This window comes from Protopterus annectens, chromosome 5.part1, assembly GCF_019279795.1.
Source record: "Protopterus annectens isolate FY-2018-M chromosome 5.part1, PAN1.0, whole genome shotgun sequence".
NCBI classification, from domain to species: domain Eukaryota; kingdom Metazoa; phylum Chordata; order Ceratodontiformes; family Protopteridae; genus Protopterus; species Protopterus annectens.
The window spans coordinates 636,441,704-636,468,156 of record NC_056736.1 but is presented as its reverse complement, the minus strand read 5'-3'; the positions used below and the strand labels follow the sequence as shown (position 1 = coordinate 636,468,156).

The 26,453-nt window shown below is 41.8% G+C and overlaps 1 protein-coding gene across 1 annotated transcript in view; it reads right to left on the bottom strand.

The window, feature by feature from the left end:
- The window catches only part of UBL3 (ubiquitin like 3), an 853,162-nt gene that overhangs the window by 463,943 nt on the left and 362,766 nt on the right, over positions 1-26,453 (bottom strand). Inside the window, exon 2 of the mRNA XM_044073254.1 lies at positions 17,025-17,133. Coding sequence (XP_043929189.1) covers positions 17,025-17,133 — 109 coding nt within the window. The remainder of the gene's footprint in view (positions 1-17,024; positions 17,134-26,453) is intronic.

The window sequence follows — 26,453 nt, the reverse complement described above, 5'->3', positions numbered from 1 at the left end:
ACTGCTGTACTTTGGAGCGTTGAGAGGGGAACCAGACTAACATGGTTGGCCCCATCGATGGAAAAATCATTTTTGCCACCACAGGGTTGAGAGACCACTATGAGGGAATAAGAGGACCTCCCTGCCTATCTGCTAGCACCTTGGACTTCCCTGGAATATGCCCTGCCAAAAGAAAGCAGCTGGAAGAGATTTCCTACTGAAGACTAACCTCCATTTGGGACCGACTGCCTCGGACCATCCTTACCAAGTAATGTCCCCCCACCCTAGTTCGGAGGCGTCCATGCATGGTGGACGAATAAAAGGATGGCCCTGAGAAACTTCTTTTGCAGTGATCCACCAGGTTATATGCTCCTTGCAAATTCTTGTAATCCATATTTTGTAGACTGGGACTGTCATTTTATAGACAAATGTACTGCAAGCATCCATTGGAGGACCCCCATATATCTTGCTAGGGATACTAAAGATTATGGAAACTGTTGACAGACCCCAGCAGCAGTTGCAATGCTGAAATCATGCCTGGCAGGGAAGGAAGAGAAAGAATTTGTGATGCTGCACTCCTAAGCAGTGTTTTATTCTTGTGTGAGGGACAGGCTTCATGATTTGAGCTACCATGTCCACACGAGAAAGCACTTAATAGAACTTCAGACCTTGAGTGGTGGAGAGCTGAGGGGTTTAGTCAGAGTCTCTTTAATTGATGGCAGGTGTGTAGCCAAGAAGACCTTCGAATATGCTGTAATTAAAAAGCAAAAGGTGCTTCAACAAAGTATTAGTTTAAGGGTGTGCACACACATGCAACCAGCTTATTGTACATTTTTTATTTTTTATATTTTTTTCCCCCAACAGATTTGTTTGTTTTTCAACTGAATTATTACAGGCTACAGGTCACATTAAAGGTGGGAAAAGTTTTGAAATGATTTATTGTGGGAGAATGCTCATTTTTTTATATCCACAAAAAAAAATGGCATTCTTTAACAAGAAATTATTATTATTACCACGCTTTTATAGCCACTGTATGATTGTAAACCTATAAGGCCAATGGAGTTTCAGAAACTTGGTACATGAAACTACTCGCTTTTAATTTTCTTGGTGTAGGGATTGTTCATTCCCCACCCCTTTAACTGCTGGCTTCTTTCAGCTGCTCTGCATCAGCAATGGTGTGCACTATGAAAGTCAGAGGAGAAGCAGAATTACAGATTGTTCAGTATCCACCTGGACTCGCACAGAGCCTAACAGCCAAAAATCTATGCAGTCACAGTATACTTATTTCCAGAGACCTCTCTGCTTGCTTCCATCAGTATCACAGAAGATAATCAGTTATGTTACCTATGAGTGACAGCAGGAAAAGAAAATCTACACATTTTGTCAGCCCTATTGGTGCAGCTAGCCCTAATCTGCTTCCTCCCAAGCACCAGTCCCTTGCTCACACCAGGGTTACCTTACTTGCTTTTGAAAGTTTCTGTGGACCTAAATCCCTCTGCCAGCATGTTCCATTCCTCACCTTGCTCTTTTATGAAGGCTTTTCTTATGTCCAAACTGAAGCTGGTGCCTGCAATCTGGTAGCTGTGCTCCTCTTTTTCCATCCTTCCTTTACTGGCTGCTTTATTCACCATGTCTTGTTACCATTACTGTTTTATCCATCCATGTTATTGTATTCCGCCTTCCTCTATTCCAAGATGAGCAAATCAAGTTCCACAAGATTCTAACTGGTTCGCAGGTTTATACTAGGCTACTGATCACCAGGGTCTTTATAATCCTAGCTGTGGAAACAACTCAAATTGTGCCCCAGAGTACGTTGGGTGCCTATATGGTGGGGTACATTATTAAGGAGGTAGCTAAGGGTTATATGTGTAGGAGGGTATGTTAGTTGGGGATTAAGTTACTTGCTGTCTATCTCTGTCCAGAGTCATGGGGACTACACTGGGGGTGAGTTTGTGATTTCCCATCCAACAATAAAGATTTCGTTTGAATAGGGTCAGGGATGAATTCTGCTTCATGTACATGGGGAGCTTACTCCATAGGGCTGGGATCCTTTGAGACATCCGTCTCCAGCATGTTCCATTTATGCTGCAGGTAAAGTTCAGGTCCTTGGATATAATGTTTCTGGTGCCGTTTGTTTTGTGGTTGTGCAAGAGATCCATCAGAGCTGGATCTAAGGATGCCTTACACTTGGAGCATAAATCACCATTTGGTTGAGTACAGAGACAGGGCCTTAAGATGATGTGTAGGACAGGGTATTCATACAATGGATTCTCCTGGTGAGGAATCTTTGAGGGCATTCCAACTGTTTCAAGTGCCTGGTTATGTACATGCTGAAGGGGGCACTGTAGTCAATGACTGGTCTGATAAGGGCCAAGAAGTGTGGTACTATTACTTCCATGGACCTGCACGCCATACCCTTGCAACATAGAATGACTTTCTTACTACCCTATGTGTTGGTCTATGACCAGACTGTCTACATATATTCCCAGATCCTTAACTTCAGGGTTAGTTCTTAAGAGGTTTTAAAATCATTGGAAGTAATTAGCTTGGATGGAAGAGTTACCAAAGGGCACTACAATGCACTTCATGATAAATTTTAATCTGTGGCTTTGGCACTAGTCATTTGTGTTAGACCCTCTTGTAGAATGTTGGTGTCGTGGGGGGAAATCTATGATGGCTCCTAGTTTACAGTTATCTGAGAATTTTGTGAATTACAGGCCTTTGACATTAGCCTTGACTTCCAAGTAGAAGATACCACATGGGAGCAGGACAGACATTGAGTCCTGGGGTACTCTGCTAGAGACCGGTCTCCTGGTGGAGGTGGCCTCACCAATCCTGACTTCTTGGATCCTTCAATAATCCTGACTTCTTGGGCTCTATCTGTGAGCTAGCCAGTAATCCAATGAGGTATGTATGGACTTCTGCATAGTTCTGAGAGTTTAAAAACACCAGAGTGGGTTATTGTAGCGAACACCTTGGCTAGGTCAAGGAATGCATAGTTTCCCCATCATCCCTAGCATTGGTGACCTTCTTGAAGTCTATTAAGTTGAGCAGGCAAGACCTTCCCTTAAAGAGAAACTGGGATGGGTCTAGTGCTTGGTGGCTACCAGTATCCTTGTTGATCATTTCATTGACAATTTGTTCTATAGCTTTGCATATTAGACTTGCTAGACTGATGGCTCTGTAGTTCCCGGGGTTGGCTGATGGTTCACCCTTATGAAGAGGGATGATTACTGTGGTCTTCCATTCATCTGGCATTTAAACTATTTTGAGACTCTAGCTGAAGAGTACCCTCAAGTGGTTCTGCTAGGTAATGTTTTAGGCTATTTAGGAGGCAACTGAGGATATTGTCAGGGTCCAGTGAAGCAGCATTTTTGGCCTTAGCGAGTGCCACCATGACCTGCTCACTGTTGATAGTTTGTGGAGGGGGGTGCTGGGTGAAAGACCTAAATTATCAGCCAGTAGACTCAGTATGTCACCCTGGTCAGTGAAGGTTGTGCCATTTATGACCAGTACTGCACAGTACTAAGTGTTACCTTTAAGGTTCCTGACATAACTGAAGAAGGCCTTGTCAATGTCTTTAAACTGGGAGGCTATCCTGACCTTGTAACTGGCCTTGCTGGACTTAGACCTCAGTTTCTTGTTTAGTTGAATCAAAGCACTCCTGTCTATGAGAGTTCTTTCCGATTCTGGGCATGACTTTTTTCTTTTGTTATTCGCTTGGTCTGACTTCTAGTAGGTATGGCGCCTCAATGCAGGGATTTACATGCTTGTACTAGGTTTCAGTGAATAATTCTGCATAGGTAGCTGTACTCAAGAGGTTCAGGGGAGCCATGAATTTTGACAAACTGTCATGTAATAGGATTGTAGTTTGCTTTAGAACATTCCTTAACTGTTACGTGTTTAGTTTGGTTTTGTGTTGATTTTTATTTTGAGGGAGACAGCTTTGTGGTCTGACCTCACCAATGAGGACATGACACAGGTGAGGAGGCAATGCTCTCCCACGTTGGCAAATACTAGGGCCAGTATGTCCGATCTCCTGGTTGGAGTGCACACTATCTGACAAAGAATGGTGTTCATGTTGACAAAGTCCAGGAAATGCTGTGCCTGTCAGAAGCAGTGTACGTATCTCTATACAGACTAGGAAAGTCACCCATGAATAGGGTATTTGGTTGGATGGTGAGGGCCTCTAGTAAGTCCAGTTAAGAGTTGTGAGCTTCGTGAATCACAGAGGGTGAACTCTTGCAGGCCAGGACATGGTAAGGAGCCTTGTTTATGGACACTTGGAAGTGGATGAACTCAGAGGCATTATTCCTGCTTAAACAAACTAGAGTTGTATTTGTTGTTATGCAGATCTAGGTACCTCCATCTTAAACCCCTGTCTGCACTGCTGTTGGTCTAAATGTATGGAAGGCACTACAGCCTTGCACTGCTGGAGTACTTTCTGCAACTTAAGTCTCAACAGCACAGATGTCTACATTCTCCAGAGTGAAGAGAGCTTGTAGGGTGGAGTTTCTTGTTTGGGTTCCTAGCATTGAGCAGTATTTCTTTACGGATTAAAATTGTGTCTGATTACATGAGACAATTTAGCAAGGTTGCCAAAAAGACATTAGGAAATTGCATATTTCATACTGTCAAGACTTTTATTGGGGTTGGGCTACTAAGGTTCAGGGACTCAGTTTTACAGAGGTCACCTGATTTGCGTCTAGGGTTAAGGCCAGATGGACAATGCTATAATCTGGCATTACCGCTGTTCGATGCACTATCTGTCCCAAGTGTAGCTTAGTTTAAAGCCTATGTTACAGGTTCCAGCTTCTCTTCACAATACTTGTGAATTCTCTTTACTCCCTCCTGACAAGCTTTTTTTTTTTTTTTACCCCAGACAAAAACTAGCCAATAGTGTACAACATTCCAGCTGCAGCCTGACCACTTGAAGAGGCAAGATTACTTCTCTTCCTCAAGTGGATTCTCTCTAGCTTCATTCCAACTTACCCAAGCTCACTTTTCACTGTAACCTTCTGTAATTTGGGACCTAGGGACTACCAGATATTTGCACTTTGCTCCTTTGGCTCTCTTGCTTACATTCCGTGACTTGGCAGCTGGTAACTGCAGCTTCACTGAAGTTCTTGATCCCTACATGTAAGGCCTTGCACTCTGCAGCACTGGACCTATGATACCACTTCTCAATCCACTGGGTCGAACTACAGAGATCTTTCTGTAGGCTCACTCATGTCATTTAAGGTCACCTTACACACACAATTTTCAATATAAGCCACAAATATATGGATCATGCTGATAACATCCAACATGAATCTCAAAAGAGCACTGCATCCAGAAGATGCTTCACTACCTACTTATCTGCTGACAGTCCCCACCCACCATCCTTCCTTACATTTAGCTATTGTCTGATCCATTCCTAATTTTCTCCTCTGCTTGACACCTCTTTTGCCAGTCAGTCATTTGTGGGACAGACTCAAAGGATTTGCTGAAGTCAAGGTAGCCAAACGTTCACTAACATTCCTGTGTCACCCCACTGCAGAAATGGGTAACAGTGGATAGACAAGATACCTGTGCTGGCAGTGGGAGGCTGCTGATCTTCACAAGCTCCGCTAGTCTTTGCCTCACTATTTTCTCCAGTTTTACCTACTGCTGAGGGAAGATTAACAAGTCTGTGCTTAGCCATTTTTATACTTGACCTTTCAGAAGGGAACAACTTTTACATTCCAATCCACTGCTGAGGGTCAGCTAGAGTCATGTGAGAGGTTCTGGCACTGTACTCCTAAGCCAAAAAAAAAAGGACATAAAGAATAGTTAGGGATAGGACATCTACAGCCCTGCACCATGCCTTCTTTGACGGCGATCATCAACCACTATCTCATTATACATCAGTCTCCCGCCACCACCATTGTCCCATTCTACCAACTCACTCTGGCTGGAACTTGTTTCATTTTTTAACACCGGTGAAGCCTTTACAACTCAATGTTTCTCTTTTTAGGTCTGCTTTGACTTCTTTCCTCAGTGTGCATTAAGAAACCATTGCTTACAACTCAATAAGCTTCTTTTAGGTCTGCTTTGACTTCTTTCCCTCAGTGTGCATTGTTAAGAGCCATTATTTTTTTCTTTTTGATTAGTGTCAAGCGCTCCTTTTGCATATTTTCATTTTTTTCCTGCTTCTTGGATGCTGGGATGCTCGTTTCCAAGCTGGAAGGAGGTGCAATTCTTGGCTGATACACATTCCATTTCAGAATACTGGACACTGCCACTTGTGCATATTTTCTTTTAGGACTCAAGTAAAAATGCTATAAATAGATATGTTTTTAAATTCCAAAGAACACCGTAGATACTTAATTTTTTAATTTACTTCTAAGGAATCACTGAAACACTTAAAATACAAGTTAAAATGTTCACCCTCAACTCTGTCTTAACTGGACAGTAATGAATCCCCTTCCTCTATCCTGGGATATAATGCAGATAAATTCCCAGGATTTTTAAACTGTGCTTGAAATGGCAAAATTAGCAAAGTGATAAAAGCACTTTGTGACTAGAAATATTAATATGGGTATGTATGGGCAGAGTACATTCAGGAAAACTGTTTAGTATTTTGGCAAAGAATGAACAATAATATGATAGTATTTAGAGGGAACACTAACCTGTTAACTGGATCCATACTACATGACATTTTGCTGCTAGTTCAGTCAGTAAGGGTGGCCTGTCCTAACTTCCTAGCTCTCAACTGTCCAGATTTTCGCGCCAGAAATGTGTCCAGATGTTTGACTCCATTTTTGGTCAGTTTAATTTCTGGTCAGTTTCCTCTCTCCATATAAAATTGTAGTTATCTGGCAAATCAGTGAGGACTGAAGTCGGGAAAATAATGGCAAGGAAATTTGATATTTAGATCTTCATATCCTTAAGAAAATTCATGTTAATGTGCAAAACCTGTTACTCTATCAACTTTCTAAGTTTGTATAAGAGCAATGTATTTAAAAGTGTCCCAACTTTTTGTGCCTTTGCCTGCCTCCATTATTTGTAAGGTTTTTGGTCCAGATTTCTTGCTCAAGAGAGGTTTAGAGGTATGCCCCAACTTCACTTTTTGAAAAGACAGGAAAGGGCTGAAGAAGGGTTGCTGAGGGGCACCTACCCTCCCCTTACTTCAATGTAATAAACTGCAAATACTTAACAGCTTAACAAAAAAATAAAACAAACTATACTCTCTCCAAGCTCAGTTAGTTAAAGGAAGCTTACATGCACATGATTCTGTTTGACCCATGCATATGGCTGTGTTAAAATCTTAACTGAAGATGTTAGAGTATGTCCACTGCTGCAGTGATCTTCTTCGACTTTGCCCCAGAAGGAATGACATCCTAAGCACAGCTTGTTCTCTTCCCTCAAAGCAGATCCAGTGGCCTGAAACCTCCCACCCTTGACTCTAACCCCTTCCTTGCCATGATTCCCCACTTAATGGTGAGGTCTGTGATGGAGTATACTCCCCAAGAAAAAGTAATGTCCGAAGATTCTTAGGGATATTATTTGGAGTTAATCAACCAGAAGGTATCTACTTAGCGCACTCCTCTTACAGACACTTGGCCAGCTTAGCCTGGGAGGAAGGGTGCCTTGTAAAAGGTGGAAGAGGGTTAGATTAAGGACCAAGAATGGAAGGGAAACACTTACCATAAGGCTAAAAAACCCCCGATGTACTAAAAGAGGGTGGATTGAGGGAACTATAACTGCGGTGGACTGGCGACTGGCTTAGAGAAGCTGCCATCTGCAGTTTTACGGACCTCGACGCCTGTCTCTTTTTCTTTGGCGCTTTTTCAGAATCTCGGTAGTCGGATGGCTGACTTCATTTCTGGATAATAACTAAACAGAGAACCAAAATATTTAGAGGCAAAAAATGTACCGACGGCGACTGACAGTCGCTGATTAAACAAAGCACTGGAAACCGACATGGCAAAGGGTACATGCAGAGTAATCGTGGTCAAGGGCCTAGGCAAAGAATACCAGTACAAATGAAAATCTTTAGCAGAGGTATTTGCTTTCCACAAGTAATACAATTAACTTTTACAACTGGCACAGGTACTTGAGCAAGAAGTAAGAAAGTTTTCCCCAACGGGTACTTAGCTTCAAGTTTAAGACTTTGCCCTGAAACTTGAAAATGTTTCGGAGTGGAGGGCCCTTCGGCCCCCGGGCAAAAAAGTAGTAAGGGGATTTTTATATTAATGAAAATAAAAAGGGAAAAAACCCCGAACCCAAGATTTTTTAAAAGGGACTGGGGGCAATGACAGAGTTCCCCTTAAGCCCATCGCTCTGCAACGTAAAATTCGACATCTGAATTTTAAGCCCTAATGAGACTAGGGGAAAAAACGAAATTTTAAAATTTTTGGGATTTTTCGATTTAAATTTTGGGATATTATAGAAAAATTTTGGGAAAAAACCCTAAGATGAAAAAACCGGATGGGCATAAAAATTTTTTTTAAAACCAATAGACTGGGGAAAAGAACGAGTCACCCCTTTAAAAACGTTGGATTACAAAATTGACTCAACCCTTGGGGTAGTTCCCGGGGAGCGGGAGAAGCTAATATTCCCTTTAAAAATTGTTTGAGAAACGGGCCCCCTTTATTTAAAAAATGAATTTTTTGGCCGCCCAAAACCTCAACCCAGACTAAGTTTTTTTTTTTTTTGGGGGAAAAAAACAAAGGTAACATGTTTTAAAAAATTTTTTTAAGAAGGGGGGGTTATTAAGGGAACCCCCCTTTTTGGAAAAAGGGAAAAGGGTTTTTGGACATGGGGCTAGGGGAATTTTCCCTGAATGAGGGCCTTTTTTTTGGGAAAGAAGCAGAGGGTTTGGGAACCTAAATGTGGGGTTGATTTTCCCTTTAAGGAAAAAGAAAAAAATTTCCCCAAGAAGGCATATTAAAAGGTGGGGGGTTCCCCCTTTTTAAATCCCCAAAAGGGGGACATTTTTGGTAAAAGGGGGGGAAACCCCGGCCAGTCAAAGGACAGAACTTAACCTTTTGCCTAAATAAAAGCATTCTTTAAACTTTTAGTTGCTTATTGGGTTTTTTTTTTTAAAATTTATTTACAATACAAATTTTTTGTTTAAAAAAAAAAAAAAAATTTTTTTTTAAAATTCAGGACATTTTCCAAAATTTTTCCCCCAAAGGGGACTGCCTTGGGAATGGAAACCCCCTGGCCCGACCCAGATGAGGGGAAGACAAAAGGAACAAGGACTGGGGCCGGACCCAAAAACATCCCCCTGGGTTTTTTTGGGATAAAACAACTTTTTCCTTTTGATGAAGATTCCTTAACATTAATATTCCAAGATTAAACTATTTAGAAAAAGGGCCTGGGTAAGTTAAGATACCCCAGTCCCCCAAAATAAAATTTTTTTGAGAAAACCCCTTTTTGGGTTAATTCACATCAGCAAAAGGTTTTTTCCTTAAACAAATAAAAAAGGCGGGCCATTATTTGGCCAGTTTTTAATGGAAACATTTTTTCCCGTGCAGATACTCCGAGGGAAAAACTTTCTCCGGAACGGTGGGATTTTAAAACATTCCCGAATTTAAGTATAAAAGGGGGAATGCAGGGTTAACTTCAATGGTTTGGACAGAGGGGCCAGGTAGGGGGGAAATTTTGAAAATTCCTTGGTTGTAGCGGCCAGACCCCTTTTTCCCGCACAGGGTAAAGAGGGGTCCCCTCTCCTGCAAAAATTCCCCCTTTTTATGGGTTTTGCTTGAAATTTAAATTCAGGAAGAAAAGGGGGGAATTTAAAATTAACATTTTTGAATTTCACATTTGTGTGGTTTAAGGGTTCTTTTTTTCCAGCAACATTGGGTTTTTATTTTGGTTTTTAAAAGAAAATTTTTAACCCAGTGGTAAAGTTCTTTGCTTTGGAAAATTTCCAAAATTTTTTTTTTTTTTTTTAATGAAAAAAACCCTTTTTTCCATACATTTCAAAACCAAAGTTTGTGGTTTTAATTTTCCCCTGTTAAACTCAGGAACCCCCCTTTTGGGGGGTTTCTTTTTGGGGGAAAAAATGGCATAAAACCCTTTCAAACTTTGTAAATGGGCCTTTTTGATTTGCCCATTTTTTTTTCCCCCGCCAGGAAATTTTATTTTTCATTTTTTCCTTTTTCCAAAATAATTTTCCTTTTCCAAAGAAAATTTTTTTTCTTACAATTTTTCCTTCCCAAAGGGAGGGTTTTTTCCAAACCAGCTGTTTGCCCCCGCGTCCCTTAACGACTTTTCTCCTTCTTGATAACAACCCCTTTTTTTTTTTCGGTCCCCCAATTTGGGTTTTGGGGGCAAATTTTTAATGGAAATTCCTTTGGGGGCCACAATTTCCCCCGGCAAAACACAAACATATAATTTTTACCCACCTAAATGAATTCCTAGGAGACCAGAAAAGGGTTGTCCTGCGCCCGGAGCCCCTTTGGCCATTTAAATTGGGTCCCTGGCTTGTCCCTTCAGAGCCTGCGCTTCCGGGGAAAACATAGCCACGAATGTTTTTGAGATCCTGCCCCAGGAAGGCAAATTTGGATAAAAAAAGGTTAAATTAAAGGGCCCAAAAAAAAAAAAAGAGTCAATTTTAAAAAAAACTTTTTTGGGGAATTTAAAACCCGGGGTTGGTGTTTTAGGTTTCCTGTTTTTTTTCATTGGTACTTTAATTTGGTTATTTTCCCTTTAAAGCTTTTTTTTTTTTACCCAAAAAAGCCAATTGACAAATTCCGCTTGGCCCCCCATTAAGGAATTCTTTCTTTCCAAGGATTCTTCAGTCTTCCACCTGTATTTATGAATTAAATTGGTAAATCCAAATTTTCTTTTCCCCCCTTTGCCAGCAGTTCTCGACATCTTTATTACATGTAAGGCCTTGCATAGCTGACTTGATACCCTCTTCTAATCATTGAGCAAAAGAGTTTTCCTGATGGTACCTTTTTCCTTTTTGGTCTTTACACAAATTCAACTGCAACAAAAGTCAAGCTATACTCAATGTCTCCAAAGAGCTTCATGAAGATCTTCATACTTTCTGGCTGACAGTCGCCAGCATCCCTTTTTTCTGTGCAATCGTCTGCTCCTTTGCACTTTGCCGAGCATCTGACAGATTCCAAAGGGTTTTCTAAGTCACGTGCCAATCTCTCTTTGCCTTTTCCCACCCACTGAGAAGGTAATTGGTAAAAGTTTTGAGGGCGGAGCAATGATAATTCTAAGCTTATTCATATTTTCTAGTTTTACCTACTGCAGGGAAGTAAGAAGTCTGGTTTAGCAGGGTTTATTGATTTTGAAGCAATTACTTACACTCATATGTAGCGACATTCAAAGGGTTTTGGACATCTCCTAAGCCAAAAAAAAAGGACATAAAGAATAGTTAGGGATAGGACATCTACAGCCCTGCACCATGCCTTCTTTGACGGCGATCATCAACCACTATCTCATTATACATCAGTCTCCCGCCACCACCATTGTCCCATTCTACCAACTCACTCTGGCTGGAACTTGCTCATTTTTTAACACCGAGAAGCCTTACAACTCAATAAGCTTCTTTTAGGTCTGCTTTGACTTCTTTCCTCAGTGTGCATTAAGAAACCATTATTTTTTCTTTTGATTCGTGTCAACGTTCCTTCTACATATTTCATTTTTTTCCCTGCTTCTTGGGATGCTCGTTTCCAAGCTGGAAGGAGGTGCAATTTGGCTGATACATTCCATTTCAGAATACTGACACTGCCTTGTGCATATTTTCTTTTAGGACTCAAGTAAAAATGCTATAAATAGATATGTTTTAAATTCCAAAGAACACCGTATACTTAATTTTTTAATTTATAAGGATCACTGAAACACTTAAAATACAAGTTAAAATGTTCACCCTCAACTCTGTCTTAACTGGACAGTAATGAATCCCCTTCCTCTATCCTGGGATATAATGCAGATAAATTCCCAGTTTTAAAACTGTGCTGGAAATGGCAAAATTAGCAAGTGATAAAAGCACTGTGACTAGAAATATTATGGGTATGTATGGGCAAGTACATTCAGGCTGTTTAGTATTTGGCAAAATGAACACACACATGATAGTATTTAGAACACTAACCTGTTAACTGATCCATACTACGCGACATTTGCTGCTAGTTCAGTCAGTAAGGGTGGCCTGTCCCACTTCATAGCTCTCAACTGTCCAGATTTTCATAGAATGTCCAGATGTTTGACTCATTTTGGTCAGTTTAATTTCTGGTCAGTTTCTCATAAAATTGTAGTTATCTGGCAAATCACTGAGGACTGAAGTCGGAAAATACTGGCAGAAATTTGATATTTAGACTTCATATCCTTAAGAAAATTCATGTTAATGCAAAACCTGTTACTCTATCAACTTTCTAAGTTTGTAAGAGCAATATTTAAAAAGTGTCCCAACTTTTTGTGCCTTTGCCCCCCCCCCCATTATTTGTGGTTTTGTCCAGATTTCTTGCTCAAAGAGGTTTAGAGGTATGCCCCACTTCACTTTTTGAAAAGACAGGAAAGGGGCTGGGGGTTAAGGAGGGGCACCTACCCTCCTCCTTACTAATGTAATAAACTGCAAATACTTAACAGCGAACAAAAATAAACAAACTATACTTCAAGCTCAGTTAGTTAAAGGAAGCTTACATGCACATGATTCTGTTTGACCCATGCATAGCTGTGTTAAAATCTTAACTGAAGATGTTAGAGTATGTCCACTGCTGCAGTGATAACTTCTTCGGACTTTTGCCCCAGAAGGAATGACATCTAGCACAGCTTGTTCTCTTCCCTCAAGCAGATCAGTGGCCTAAGAGGCACATCCACCCTTGCACTCTAATTCTTCCTTGCCATGATTCCCACTAATGATGAGGTCTGTGATGGAGTATACTCCCCAAGAAAAAAAGTAATCGGAATTCTTAGGGATATTATTTGGAGTTAATCAACCAGAAGGTATCTACTTAGCCTCCTCTACAGACACTTGGCCAACCTGGGGAGGAAGGGTGCCTTGTAAAGGTGGAAGAGGGTTAGATTAAGGACAAAGAATGGAGAACACTTACCATAAGGCTAAAAAAAACCCCAGGTACGAAAAGAGGGGTGGATTGAGGGAACTATAACTGCGGTGGACTGGCGACTGGCTTAGGAGAAGCGTCATCTGCAGTTTTGGACGTAGACAGCCTGTCTCTTTTTCTTTGCGTTTTTTCGGAATTCCGGTAGTCGGATGGCTGACTTCATTTCTGGATAACTAAACAGAGAACCAAAATATTTAGAGGCAAAAATGTACCGACGACTGACAGTGCGCTGATTAAACAAAGCACAAAACCGACAGCAAGGTACGTCGTGGTCAGGGCCTAGGCAAAGAATACAGTACAAATGAAAATCTTTATGAGGTATTTGCTTTCCACAAGTAATACAATTAACTTTTACTGGCACAGGTAACGAGCAAGAAAAAGTTTCCCCAACGGGGTACTTAGCTTTAAATTTAAGACTTTGGTTCTGAAACTTGAAAATGAAAATTTCAGGAGTCAGCCGACCGGCACTGCTTCAGGCACCGCACGGCAAGAAAGACTGATGTAATGGCGTCGGCTGCATGTTTTATACCTCTGACGACCTGACATCATGGAAGAAGGGACAGCAACCGACGCAGGACCCAAGACTTTGTTAATCAGGCTGACTGAGGGCAACCTGACAGCAGATTACCCAAATGTAATGACCAACAGTGAAACACGAAGAACATCTGCAACAGTGGAAATTCTGAGCATCTGCAATTATGGTAAGCTCCTACCATAGATGCACTATGCTCGTTGTATCACCCAACCGTTACAGAAATTATAATTTTTGGGCATCTTTTCAAGATGTTAACCACTTTGGGATAGTTGGGCATGAGAACGAATTGGTTGCAGGAAGACCCATAAGACTGCTGTAGCAAACCAGGACTGGAGCATCCACACTGCAATGTTTTAAAAAACCGAACTGATGATCATGAGGAAAATGAACAGAGTGCTGATCCCTCTTAAAAAAGCAGTGGTGGTAGTGGCTAGTCTAGCAGAATGTGAGCTCATATGCTCTGGGGTAGACTTGCCATGGAGTGAATGACAGGAGGAGACATAATCAGTTACCCATTTAGAAATTGTTTGCTTAGAAACAGATCCACCTCCTTACTTTATGCAAAGGACGTGACCAGGTCTTTTCCTGGTTTCTTCTGTCCAAACATCTCAGCCATCCATGTACATCAATTGATTTTTTCCTATTTGTTTTGGGGATAGAGAAAAACAGGAAGGTGAACAGCCTGATTCAAGGATAACTCGGTCCCTACTTTAGGCATGAAGGAAGGGTTAGTGTGAAGTGGAACACTGCCCTTTGCTGAAGATAGGAAAGGGTTCTTTGGACATGAGGGCCTGTAGTGCTGAATTTTTCCTGAAGTGATGGGAGCCATTGATGTGCTTCCTTATAGGAAGAAGAACAGAGCTGAAGTTCCCAAGACAGGCATATTAAAATGGTGGACACGTAGGGTTGCCACCTTTTCAAATGCCCAAAGTGGGACATTTTTGGTATAAACGTCAGATTTTGCAGGCTGAAACATACCCATGGCCAGTACAAAGGACAGAACTTAACCTTTTTGCCTAAATAAAAGCTTATTCTTATAGCATTTTAGTTGCTTATTCGGTTTCTTATAACATTTAGGTGTTACAGATACATAACTGTTTTATGCAACTATTACAAAAAATATACAAAATAATTTTGTTTTAAAATCTCAGGACATTTGCCATTTTTACAATTTTTTGGCAGGACACAACTGCCCAAAGAGGGACTGTCCCTCGCAAAGTGGGACACGTGGTAACCCTATGGACACGTGCACCTTCAGATGAGGTGCAAGACGAAGGTATGACAAGTGACTGGGGACCAAGGACCCAAAGCACTAGGTCACACCCTGGCTTCTTCTCTGGTACTAAAGGGACAATCTTTTCCATTTTGCATGATATGATTCCCCTGTATTACATTAACTAGCCTTCCTGAAGATTGAAAGCATACCTTTAGAAACATGCGCCTGAAGGTAATGACATTAAGAGTATCCACACTGTCGACCTTAAGGTATATGGGTTAGGGTGTATGAGAAACCTCTTGTTTTGGGTTAAGGGGTTCACGTGATGAGACAGCATTAAAGGTTTTTGTCCTTAAACATAATAATAAATCAGGACGGAGACCTACTGCTACTACTACTGGCTCAGAATTATCACTATCCCCATGGCAAACAGGCTTTGTCACAGTGTCGAGCCATACTCCTGAGGAAAAAGACTTGCTGCCAGGGCAACAGGTGGGATTTTGGAAGGCTCAGACAGTCTCAGAATCTTGAAGTATGAAAGGGTGAACTGCAGGGCTTCCACAGTGTCTTCAAGTGGTGTTGCCTGTATCAGACAGTTCTTGTGCCTAGGTATGGGTAGATGATGTAAATTCCATTGGTTGTGCAGCAGGCAACTACTGCAGCCAGACTGTGTAAATACCCTGCATTCAGAAGGTAAACTGGATGGGAGATCCCACTACTTCAAAACATGCAGAATTACAGTCTGCCCACTTTAGCTATGGGTATGTGCAGGTTGAAATCCTTCACACCCACTGCTACTAGGAAGACTCCGAAAGAGGAGAAGCAAGAGAGTTTACAAAGTTAACATTTAGGAATTTCTTTAGCATTTGCATTTGTAAGACTGGTTTCAAGGATCATCTTTTCTTGGTGCCAGCAACAGTCCTGAAAAGAGTTTCTACCCTCTTCTCGTTGTTGTACTCAAAAGAAAATTTTAACCACAGTGGTACTGTGTCTTTGCTCTCTGGGCAATGGAAGGAAGTATTCCAGAGAAGTATTTTTTGTTTTGTTTGCATTTTTAATGAAAAGTACTCTTTTAGCCTTGAGGTAGCAGTTTCAATACCAAAGTTTGTGTGTGTGTGTGAGATTTTCTTCACTGTTAAACTCAGGTAACCCTCACTTTTGGGTAGGTGGGTTCTGGATGGGGGTGGGGTGGGGGTGAGAAAGGGATGGCAGTGAAAACCTTGCAAACTTCTAGTGAGTAATGGGCCGCTCTAAGTCGCACCCTTTCTCGCACCATTTTCTTCCTCCGTTCTAGACGACTTTCATTTCCCCTCACTACTTCATTTTCCTTTATGCCAAAATAATTTTTGCCTTCTCTTCATATGGAGACCAATTTTCATTACTGTCAGCATACTCATCTTAATCCTATCCCAGAGTGCAGTGGTTCTCTCAACTTAATGCCATGCTGTCCATCAGCTCCTCAGACAGTCCTCTTAACAGACTTTACTCCTCTCTTGTATAATTTCACACGTTTGTTTTAATGTTCTTCTTGGCATCCACTCTCTACATCTTGAGCCAAACTGTGGTGTGGTCAATACAACTTAAGTGGAATACCTTACCTGTAGGTCTTTGTGCCACAACCTTTTTGGACCACCTGGCTGAAGCCAGGACAGTCAAGTGATTCATCCAGTGCATTTTCATCTGCTCGTTTGTTAGTTTAATTATTGAAATTTCGTAGCTAGGGTGGAGCATTAATCCATGTGGACCTACTTCAGGCTCAGCCCACATGTGGAAAAGAAACACACAGGTAAAATAGTACAACAAAGCACACATCCAGAAACAGTGCATCTCAGTCAGGTTTACACCAAAATAATTAAAATGAGTATTTTTTTTACTGGAGTGCATAAAGGTCCAGTTTGTTCCAGTGAAGCTAAGCTCTCTCATGAAACAGTTTCCACCTGCTCCAAAATCGGCTCCTCATCTTTGATGAAGGTATATTAAAAAGACCTTGCATATAGCTGACAGATTAAGAAAAGACAAAGATGTAACAAAACTAGTAGAAAAATACTGGATATGCAGAAAGGCCATTCAAATGTATTTTATACACTGTCCACAGCTATCATCAGAAATTTGCAGGCTCTACGTTGTTCTCCATACTAAACATTTAACTCTAGTTTAGTTCTGTAACATTTTCCCAAGCATGCAATAAATAAAAATATTACTAAGAGCACATTCTCCTAATTAACTTAAAAATTATGCTACTTACCCATTGGCCAGTTGTCATACACATACTTAGCAACATCTGCTGCTGAATCGTTTGGTGAGAATACAAATTCTTTTGTTTTTCCACTTACTAAGATAAGCCGTAAATTTATCTGCAACAAATAAATACTTTGGTTACTTGTGTAAGCAAATGTGTCTTTTATTCATATCTTCTGCATCGAAACATATTTAAAACAGACATCTTCACTTTTGCAGGACTAGAAATGCACACGAGCCATCTTTTATGGAGTTACTTACCCTGCTTATAATACACATTAAAACAAAAGAACCACGCATGAGGTCAGTATGCAACAAGATAGTTAAATTTAATGCAAGAACAGATATTCAAAGAATTATAACTTTTCCTGAACGGAACTGCAATCAGTGTTGTAGAAGTACTACATTGGTTTGAAGCCATGTGACTGCACTTACTGCCAGCTGACACCGAAAAAAAAACAAAGCCTGTTGCTGGACTTTTTTCCACCACTACCAATGTATCTCTGACTGGGTAGGAAGGCTGGTTCAGAGGTCTCTTTCCATGACTTCATGCTATAGGCACAACAGAATCAGTAAAAGCAGTAAAACTGACATATGTCCATACATACCCACATTAAAAATTAACCTTCTGGAAAGGTTACTGTTAATAGGCCTGTGATCTCTGTTCAGGGGCACCCATGGTGGTAGTTACAGAACCAGGAGGAACTTCAGCCATGACATCACAGAATTTCTCATATATATATATATATATATATATATATATATATATATATTTGTTAAGGGTGTTGTACAAAGTAGCCAGGGTAAGAAATATGTCAACTTACAACTGCTCAAATACTTCGACCATAGTTGTATATGTTAGAGTAGATCACTAAACTAGTAGCCCAAGCTATATGGACATCCTACCAAGGGGTCAACTCCCACTGTTCTACCTCCGAAGCTTTAGGATACCTTCCATGCATCACAGCTGCCGCTTGCACATGGATGCAGGAAATAAAGGGCAGAAACGGTACCAAATTTAGAGCTTTCTTGTTCCAGAAGAAAAGTTTCAGAAAACATGTCAATGTACCAAACAAAATAAAATACACAGTCAAAAGCAATACATATATTTAGAGGATTGGAAGGTGGGTGCAGCTAGTGCTCTACTCAAACATTTACTGTTATGGCAAAAAGTAATTATACAACTGTACTATATTCTTTGTTAGATCACTGCTGTGATAGCCTAAACTATATGGGATGAATACCAAAGCTTAAAGAACACAGGAAGAGTATGGGGAAGGGTCACAATTCGGGAACCCTGAAGAATAGCCTTAGTAAAGCCTGCCCTGGACCTACAGTAGGAGTCGAGTTGCTAATGTTTGGTAAATGTGTGAACAGACAAAGTTGCTGTCTCTAGAATATTTCTACAGTCCACCCTTTCCAAAATGCCACAGAAGCAGCTGAAGACAGACTGTGTCTGGAAGTGGCTTTCTTGGGGAGAACAAAAGACAGTAGTGATTGACAACCACCCCAGTCTGTTTAAATACTGCTTGTCCCTTATCCTACCTGCATGAGAAACAGCTGATCAGTAATTTGGAAGAATTTGGTTCTGTCAATACAATATTGGAGTTTCCTACAAACATTAAAAGTATGGAGAATCCTTTCATCCATGGCCCTGAAAAGAACACTGGGAGATTAATGGCCTAGTTCATCATAAAACGCCAATTTAGGCACAAATGATGGGTTTATTCTCAAGGAAGCCCTATCCTTAAGAAAAATAAAATGGGGATGGTTAACCATTAAGACAGGTAACTCAGACACACATCTGACAGAGGTCAGAACAATTAACAAGACACTTTTTCCAAGCTAAGAACTTGGTTTGCCTCAGGCTCGAAAGGAAAACACGTCAATTTTTCTAGCACAAAATTAAGAACCCAAGAAGGAGCCACTTACTTAAGAGGTGGACACACATGCAAATCTCCTTCCAAAATTTGTTTCACAGATAGTGTAGAAAAGAGGGAATCCAGGGACAGACTAGCAGAAACAGCCAACATGTAAAGCTTAATGGAAGAATAGGAAAGGCCAGCAGATAACGTGAACAGATGATTAAGACCCAGAAGTATCTTGGCCTATGATGGGTCCTGGTTCTTAGAGAAGCACTAACAAAGATCTCGTTCTTTGTCCCAAATATGATTTCCTACTAGTAGATTTCTCAGTCTCCAGTAACAGCTGCTGCACACACTCAGACAAAAAGTGCCTACAAGGAATTAAAATTCCTATCTAAGCAGTCAACTGAAGTTGAGGACTGGGGTGCATTAAACAACCTCCCCCTCCCCATTGTAAGTAAAATCATTCTGTTAATAAGCTTGTGGGAATTTCTCATGGCCAACTTCAACAGAAGAGGAGAAACAAGGGGTGACTGGGCCAAAAAGGGGGGAGGGAGGCATCAGTATGATAATAGGGGAATCCACTGGAATTTTTAAAAAGTTATTGTTATTACAGGAAAATGGGGTGGAGGAAGGCATAGAGGAACATTCCTGACCAGAAGAACAAAAGTGCATCAGTCTTCCAGACCACAGTGCACACAGTCCTGAAGAGAATGCTTTCTGCTGAAATGGACATCTGAAAACAAACCTCTATTTGGGGAATTTACCACAAAAGGGCCAAGAACAAGGACCCAACACTGGTGGAAAACCACCTGAAATGGTTCCGAAAGGAGCAATAAAAAAAATCTAGTTAATTCCTTGGACTAACTTTCTTGTTCATCAAACGATATGCTATAGGATTAAATTAAATGGTATATAAGGTGCCCCAGTCTCAGATAATCTATCAAGTTTTCTAGGCAGAGAAGTCCGTGTGTAATGGGACTGAAGCTGCAAAAACCTCCACAGCAGGTAAAACCAGAGGAATATGAAAAGGTTTCCTGAGGTCATAATTCATTTGAGATTCCACATTATCAGTTTGTTCCCAGTAAAACAAGTCATTCATTTTACTAAAAGTACACCCCAAAAAGATAATACTCCTTAGAGGAATTAAAGGTGCAACTTTCCTCAATTTCAGAATCCGCATGGCCAGAAGAAGATTCTGCAAAGGCTGAATCCCAATGTGTTCGTTTTCCAATCATATACATTTTTCCTCTCTCTCCCTTTTCTCACTTCACCTAAATCTTTCCCAACGTCTTATCCATCTCCTCTACCACACTCCAGACATACTTTTAAAATGAATGTACCTCCTTGCAGTGCTTACTTAGCTAGTGCTTACTTAGATACACCCTAAGTTACAATCACTGTTTTCTGTGCTCTTACATATGAATCCATTTATTTCCTGCAAGAATTTAGAGCTATAAAAACAGTTGCATAGATATATATATATATATATATATATATATATATATATATATATATATATATATATATGTGTGTGTGTGTGTGTGTGTGTGTGTGTGTGTGTGTGTGAGAGTGTGTGTAGGGTTTACTTCACCCTGTCGAAGGCCGACAATATCGAAGCTGATGTTGTCCACCAAAATGGTGAAAGCGAAAGTCATTGCGCGTGTAAACGGAAATCTCCATAAGGGGAGATTTCCGTTTACTGCAATGTAGTGCGATCTTGGAGTTGGTATATTTAAGTAGCGGGAGTTGTAGGGGGTGCAGGAGGGCTTGCCCCCCTGCAGAGAGCAATATGTTTTGTGTTTGGGTGTTTTTTTTGTGTGTTCAATGTTCGGGGGTTTCGACATTTTCGTGTTGATTATTACCCTGTCGACAGTTTGAGTTTTCAACAGCGTAATATAAACGCTACCTATATATACATATATATATATATATATATATATATATATATATATATATATATATATATATATATTTTGCCCTCAAACATTTTTTTCCCCCAAAGTGCCTCTGTCGAAAATGGGCTTTACCCATTCAAACAAAAAAACATCTGACCTTCTGTCAGAAATCAGTATCTGAAGGGGAAGCCAATTTATTTCACTTCACTGAAGGAGATCAAACTGCACCAAAGTGATGCCAATAACTAAAGGGAGGAGTGCTTAATCTTGCGCTTCCTTTTCCTAGGAGAACTACCTGAAAAGAAAAAGCCACATGAACAGTCCTACATGAAAAATGTTCTGCAGGAGAGTAGACGACAAGAATGTCACCTGGTCCCTTCCCCACTGCAAACGGGGGGTGGGTAGGGTCTCTGCCCTGCAAGGGTAGCTGAAAGTACAGTTTTGTACCTACCATAAATGTAGATGTTCGAGGGCTATTACAGCTGCAGTAATTACATATGGGGTTTTCTGCCGGCAGGCGGTCCCTCGGTCGGCCGAATTCCAAAGTCTTGGTCCGGCGTCGGTTGTTGTCGCGTACTCTTCTGACGTCAGGAAGGCTAGAGTATAAAAGACACAGCCGACGCCATCTTCTTCAGTCTTTCTTGCCCCAGATGTCAGGTGCCCCCAAAGGAAGGCAATACATAAATTAGTGTAATACACAAAAGTAAGCAAATAAAACATAGTAGGATAACCCAGTCAGCAGGTATGAATAGGTATTCAAACCCCAAGGTCTTACCAAGAGGGGAAGGAGGGTGGGAAACCTGTACTGCAGCTGTAATAGCCCTCGAACATCTACATTTATGGTAGGTACAAAACTGTACTATGTTCATCGTGCATTACAGCTGCAGTAATTACATATGGGTAGAATCCCAAAGCTATGTATAGGGTGGTAGGTACTATGGAACTGGGTTGAGCTAGAATGCCCTGCAAAACTGCAGTGGCAAAGCCTGCTCTAGTTCTGGAGTATAAAGGCAGATGGTAATGCTTTGTGAAGGTATGTACAGAACTCCAAGTGGCTGCCTCCAAGATATCTTTAGTAGGCACTCCTCTGAGGAAGGCTGTAGAGGTGGCTGTGGCCCTAGTGGAGTGTGATCTGATACCAGTAGGTACAGCTTTCCATGATGGGAATAACAAAAGCGTATGCAGTGACCAATCCACTTGGAAATGGTCTGTTTAGTTACAGGTTTCCCTTGACCCCCCACAGCATAGGAAACTAGGAGTTGATCTGATTTTCTGAATGACTTGGTTCTGTCCAAGTAGAAACGTAGCTGCCTATGGATATCTAAAGAATGAAGCAGCCTCTCCCCTTTGTTTTGAGGATTAGGTAGAAGGTAGGAAGATGGATGGCCTGGTTTAGGGCTACCCTAGATACTACTTTAGGCATAAAGGAGGGGTTAGTACGCAGGGAAACCCTGTCCTGATGGAATATGAGGAAAGGCTGCACCGCCATGAGGGCCTGTAACTCAGATACCCTACGAGCTGAAGTGATGGCCAGTAGAAAAGCTGTTTTCCAGGACAAATATTGTAATTCTGCTGAAGCAGCTGGCTCAAAGGGAGGCAATGTTAATTTTTCCAGTACATAGTTAAGGTCCCAAGCTGGTACTGGTTGTTTCCTTGGAGGCCTTATGTTCTTAGCCCCTCTGAGGAACTGTCGCAGTAGTGGGTGTGAGAATAAAGGAGGATCCATATTGAATTCTGCAGATATTGCTGAGGCATGTATCTTGATTGAGGAAAAGGAAAGTCCCTTGCTCAAAAGTTCAGTTAAGTACTGCAAAATCTGAGGCAGGTTTAATTTTCTAGGATCCTGTCCTCGTTCTTCATTCCAACAGCAAAACCGCTTCCATTTTGGAGTAAGCTTTTCTTGTAGATGGTCTTCTAGCCTCCAAAATGACATCCTGCACTTCTTTGGAGAGTAGTGCCGGATGTGAAGTTAAGGAATTTTCCATGCAGCTAGACTGAGAGTTTTCAGCTGACTGTGAAGAGTTTTGAAATTGTTCTTAAGGCCAGCAGTAGAGGTGTTAGAGGCAGGGGCCACGGAGGAGTGTGTGTTAGGCTCCTCAATAGTGGATACCAATGTTGTCTCGGCCAATCTGGAGCAATCAGTATCATCCTTGGCTTGTCTGTTCTTGCTTTCAAAAGCACCTTGGGCAGCAGAGGTAGTGGTGGGAATGCATAAACTGACCAAGTTGTCCATGTGAATGAAAGGGCGTCCACTTTCCAAGCCTTTGGGTGGAAGGTCCTTGAGCAAAACTTTTTTAATTGTTGATTTTTGTGGGAGGCAAAAAGGTCTATGTCTGGCCTTCCCCACGCTTGAACAATCTCTGTGAATACGTGTGGATGTAGCTTCCATTCGTGAGGATCTGTCATATGCCTGCTCAGTGTGTCTGCTAGTGTGTTTTCCATTCCTGGCAGGTACTGAGCCTGGAGTTCTATTTGTCTTTCCAGAGCTAGATTCCAAAGAGTCATGGTTAGTCTGCACAAGGGGTATGAATGAGTCCCTCCTTGTTTGTTTATGTACCACATTACTGTGGTGTTGTCTGTTCTTATGAGCAGTTGTCCTGGATGCAGGAATTCTCTGAACGCTGAAATTGCATTTATTACTGCCAGCATTTCTTTTTGATTGATGTGAAGGTGCTTTTCTGTTTTGGGCCATCTGCCCTGAATGCACCTGTCCTTCATGTGCCCCAGGCGTAATCTGAGGCGTCTGTGGTTATGACTTGTGTAGCTTGAGGCTTGCAGAATGGGAGGCCTTTGTTTACTTGGCATGCTTGGGCCCACCATATGAATTCCTTTGTAGACAGGGAATTATTGGAATCTCCACTTCTAAGCTGTGACTGTGTTGAGACCATAGATTTTTAGGTACCATTGAAGTTTCCTCATGTGCAGCTTTGCACATGGGATTAGAAGAATGCAAGATGCCATGAATCCCAGAGCCTGCAGGATTTTCCTTGCAGTAAGCCTGGTACTTTTGCAAGCATTTTGAAGTAATGAGATAGTTGCCCTTGTTTTTCTGTTGTTAGGTAAGCCATCTGGGTGTTTGTGTCCAAGTTGGCACCCAGGAAGGTTATTTTCTGAGAGGGTGTTAGCTTTGATTTCTCCTTGTTGATGGTGTATCCCAGAGAAAGCAGTAAGCGTGTCACATATGCCAGATGTTTGAGAAGTATGTTTGCTGTCCGCTTGGATCAGGCAGTCGCCCAGGTAAGGGTAAATTTGTATCCCTTGAAGTCTGCAGTACGCAATCACTGATGCCAGGCACTTGGTGAATACTCTGAAGTAGATAAGCCAAAGGGCAATGCAGAGAATTGGTAGTGGTTTGAACCTGCAAGAAATCTGAGGTATCTTCTGCAACTTTGTCTGATTGGGACATGCAGGTATGCCTCCTTGAGGTCCAATGTTACCAGCCAAAACCCCTTGCCCAGCATGGGAAGGAGTTGCTGTAATGTGAGCATCTTGAATTTTGGTACTAGAAGAAATGTGTTGAGAATGGATAAGTCCAGAATGGGTCTCCAGTCGCTTCCTTTTCTTGGCACCAGAAAAAGCCTTGAATAAAAACCTTGTGCTTGTTGGTGCGTAGGTACCTTTTGCATAGCCCTCATGTTTAGGAGCTTTGCGATTTGTAGTTGTGCCTCTACCCTTTGATTTTGTGGTAGGTTTGGCATGCCTCTCATTTTTGGAAGAGTGTGAAAATGAAATTTGTAGCCTCTGTTTATTATGTCCAGAATCCATTTGTCTGTTGTGACAATATGCCAATTGTTTGCAAATAGAGCCAGTTTTCCTCCCAAAGGTGCTGCCAGTTGAATTCTGCTTGGCATGGAAATGAGGGAGTCATTGAGTCTGCTTTCTGTACTGCTGTGCACTGTCGTCACCACTTCTTGGTGTTGGTGATTGCCATTGTCTGCCTCTGTAGTACCCTTGGGGTTGTCCTCTGCCCCTTCCGCATCTGTATCTGCCTCTTTGGGCTTTGTCAGTGGTTGGAAAGGACCAGTTTTTTGACGGCCAATTCCTGCTGAACCTTGGTGGCTGAACCTGTAAGAAAGCTTGGACAGTTTGCATAGATTTTGCCTTTTCTTCCATTTTACGTAAAATATCCTCAGCATTACCACCAAAAAGAACATCCTTATGTAGCGGTGCATCCAGAATTTTGCTTTCACCTGGTCTGGAAGACTTTGTTCCCTTAGCCATGCATGTCTCGAATGACTGCTCCAGTGGCGGCCGATCTGCTGGAGGCCTCTAGTGCATCATAACCACATTGTAAGGTGTGCTTGCCCACTTGTTCAGCACTATGCATCATATCCTGCAACTCTTTAAATCTGGTTGTTCAGGCTGTGACATTTTGTTTTAATTGTGATAACAGAAATTGCTGATATTTAATCATATGAAACTGGCAGTTTAAGGCCCTCATGGCAAGGGTGGCCGAGGTGTAAACCTTCTTACCCCACCTTTCTAGTGATCTAGATTCCCTTTCCGCAGGTAGCGGATTCTTGGCCGTGGAAGCCTTAATTCCTTTAGGACCTTGAGAAATAGTTTCAGGGTCTGCATTATGGCCTTTATAGAGGAACTGATGAGAATTAGGAACTCTAATACCTATCCGGCTTAACTGGTGCAGGAGGCAAAGAATCAGGATTTAGACAGGCCTCCGAGCATACATCATCCAAAACCTCCAAAACAGGAGGAATAGCCAGAGGTCTATGCTGAGGTAACCAGAGGAATTCCCTAAGCCTTTTCTTGGAGTCTGAAAAGTCTTGGCCTTCCCAATGGAAGTGCTCTCTCAAGGAGTGTAAAGTTTCCCCAAAGGAAAAATCCTCAGGGGGGGATACAGAAGGAATAGACTGCTCTGCATCCGAATCCTCAAAGGGTGAATAAGATTGTTCTTCAGCATCAGAATGTTCTGATAAAATGGATTCTTGGTCAGAAGGAGGAGAATCCTCCTCTACTCTGGGTCTCTTGTCCGGAGGGGCCTGTGAGCCTCTAATAAGAGTGATCAGGTCTTCAGCCATTTTAAGCATGTGCTTCTTAGGCGTGGGCCCAGGTCTTGGGCCTTGTGGGGCAGGCCTAGAAAGTTGCTTCTGATTTGGCTTTGTAAAGGCCTTGATGGAGAATGAAGATGAAGGCCTAAATACACCATGGGTGGATGTAGATCTATCCACATTGGTGGGTTCGACATGAGCAGGGGCTTCGGTTGTAGTTTGGGAAAGGATCGAAGAACCAGCGGTCTCAGGTACAGAAGACCCCTTGCTGGAGTGTCGCCGGTAGTCAGGGACTGCAAAGGCGTCTCACTGAGAACCGGGTCCACGTGGAGCTTGTTTCGGGCAGGTGTCGGTGGAGACCGCAGTTCTCGACTGACGGTCCTTTTCTTTGCGTTTTAGACATAGCGGTAGTCGGAGTATCCGGCGACATTTTATAATTAAACGCTTTGCCAAAATAGTGTTGGGCGAACTCACCGACGCTGATAGTGCGCTATTGAAGGTAGCACAAAGCGGCAGCCCGAGACGCCGTGGTCTGGGCCCAAACAAGGTATGCAAAGGGAATGGAAATCCTTATGCGGTATTTGCTTCCCACAAGAAATACAATTATTAACTTTTTCTGACATCGGGTCTGAGGCAGAAAAGATTTCCAACGGGTACTTAGCTTTAA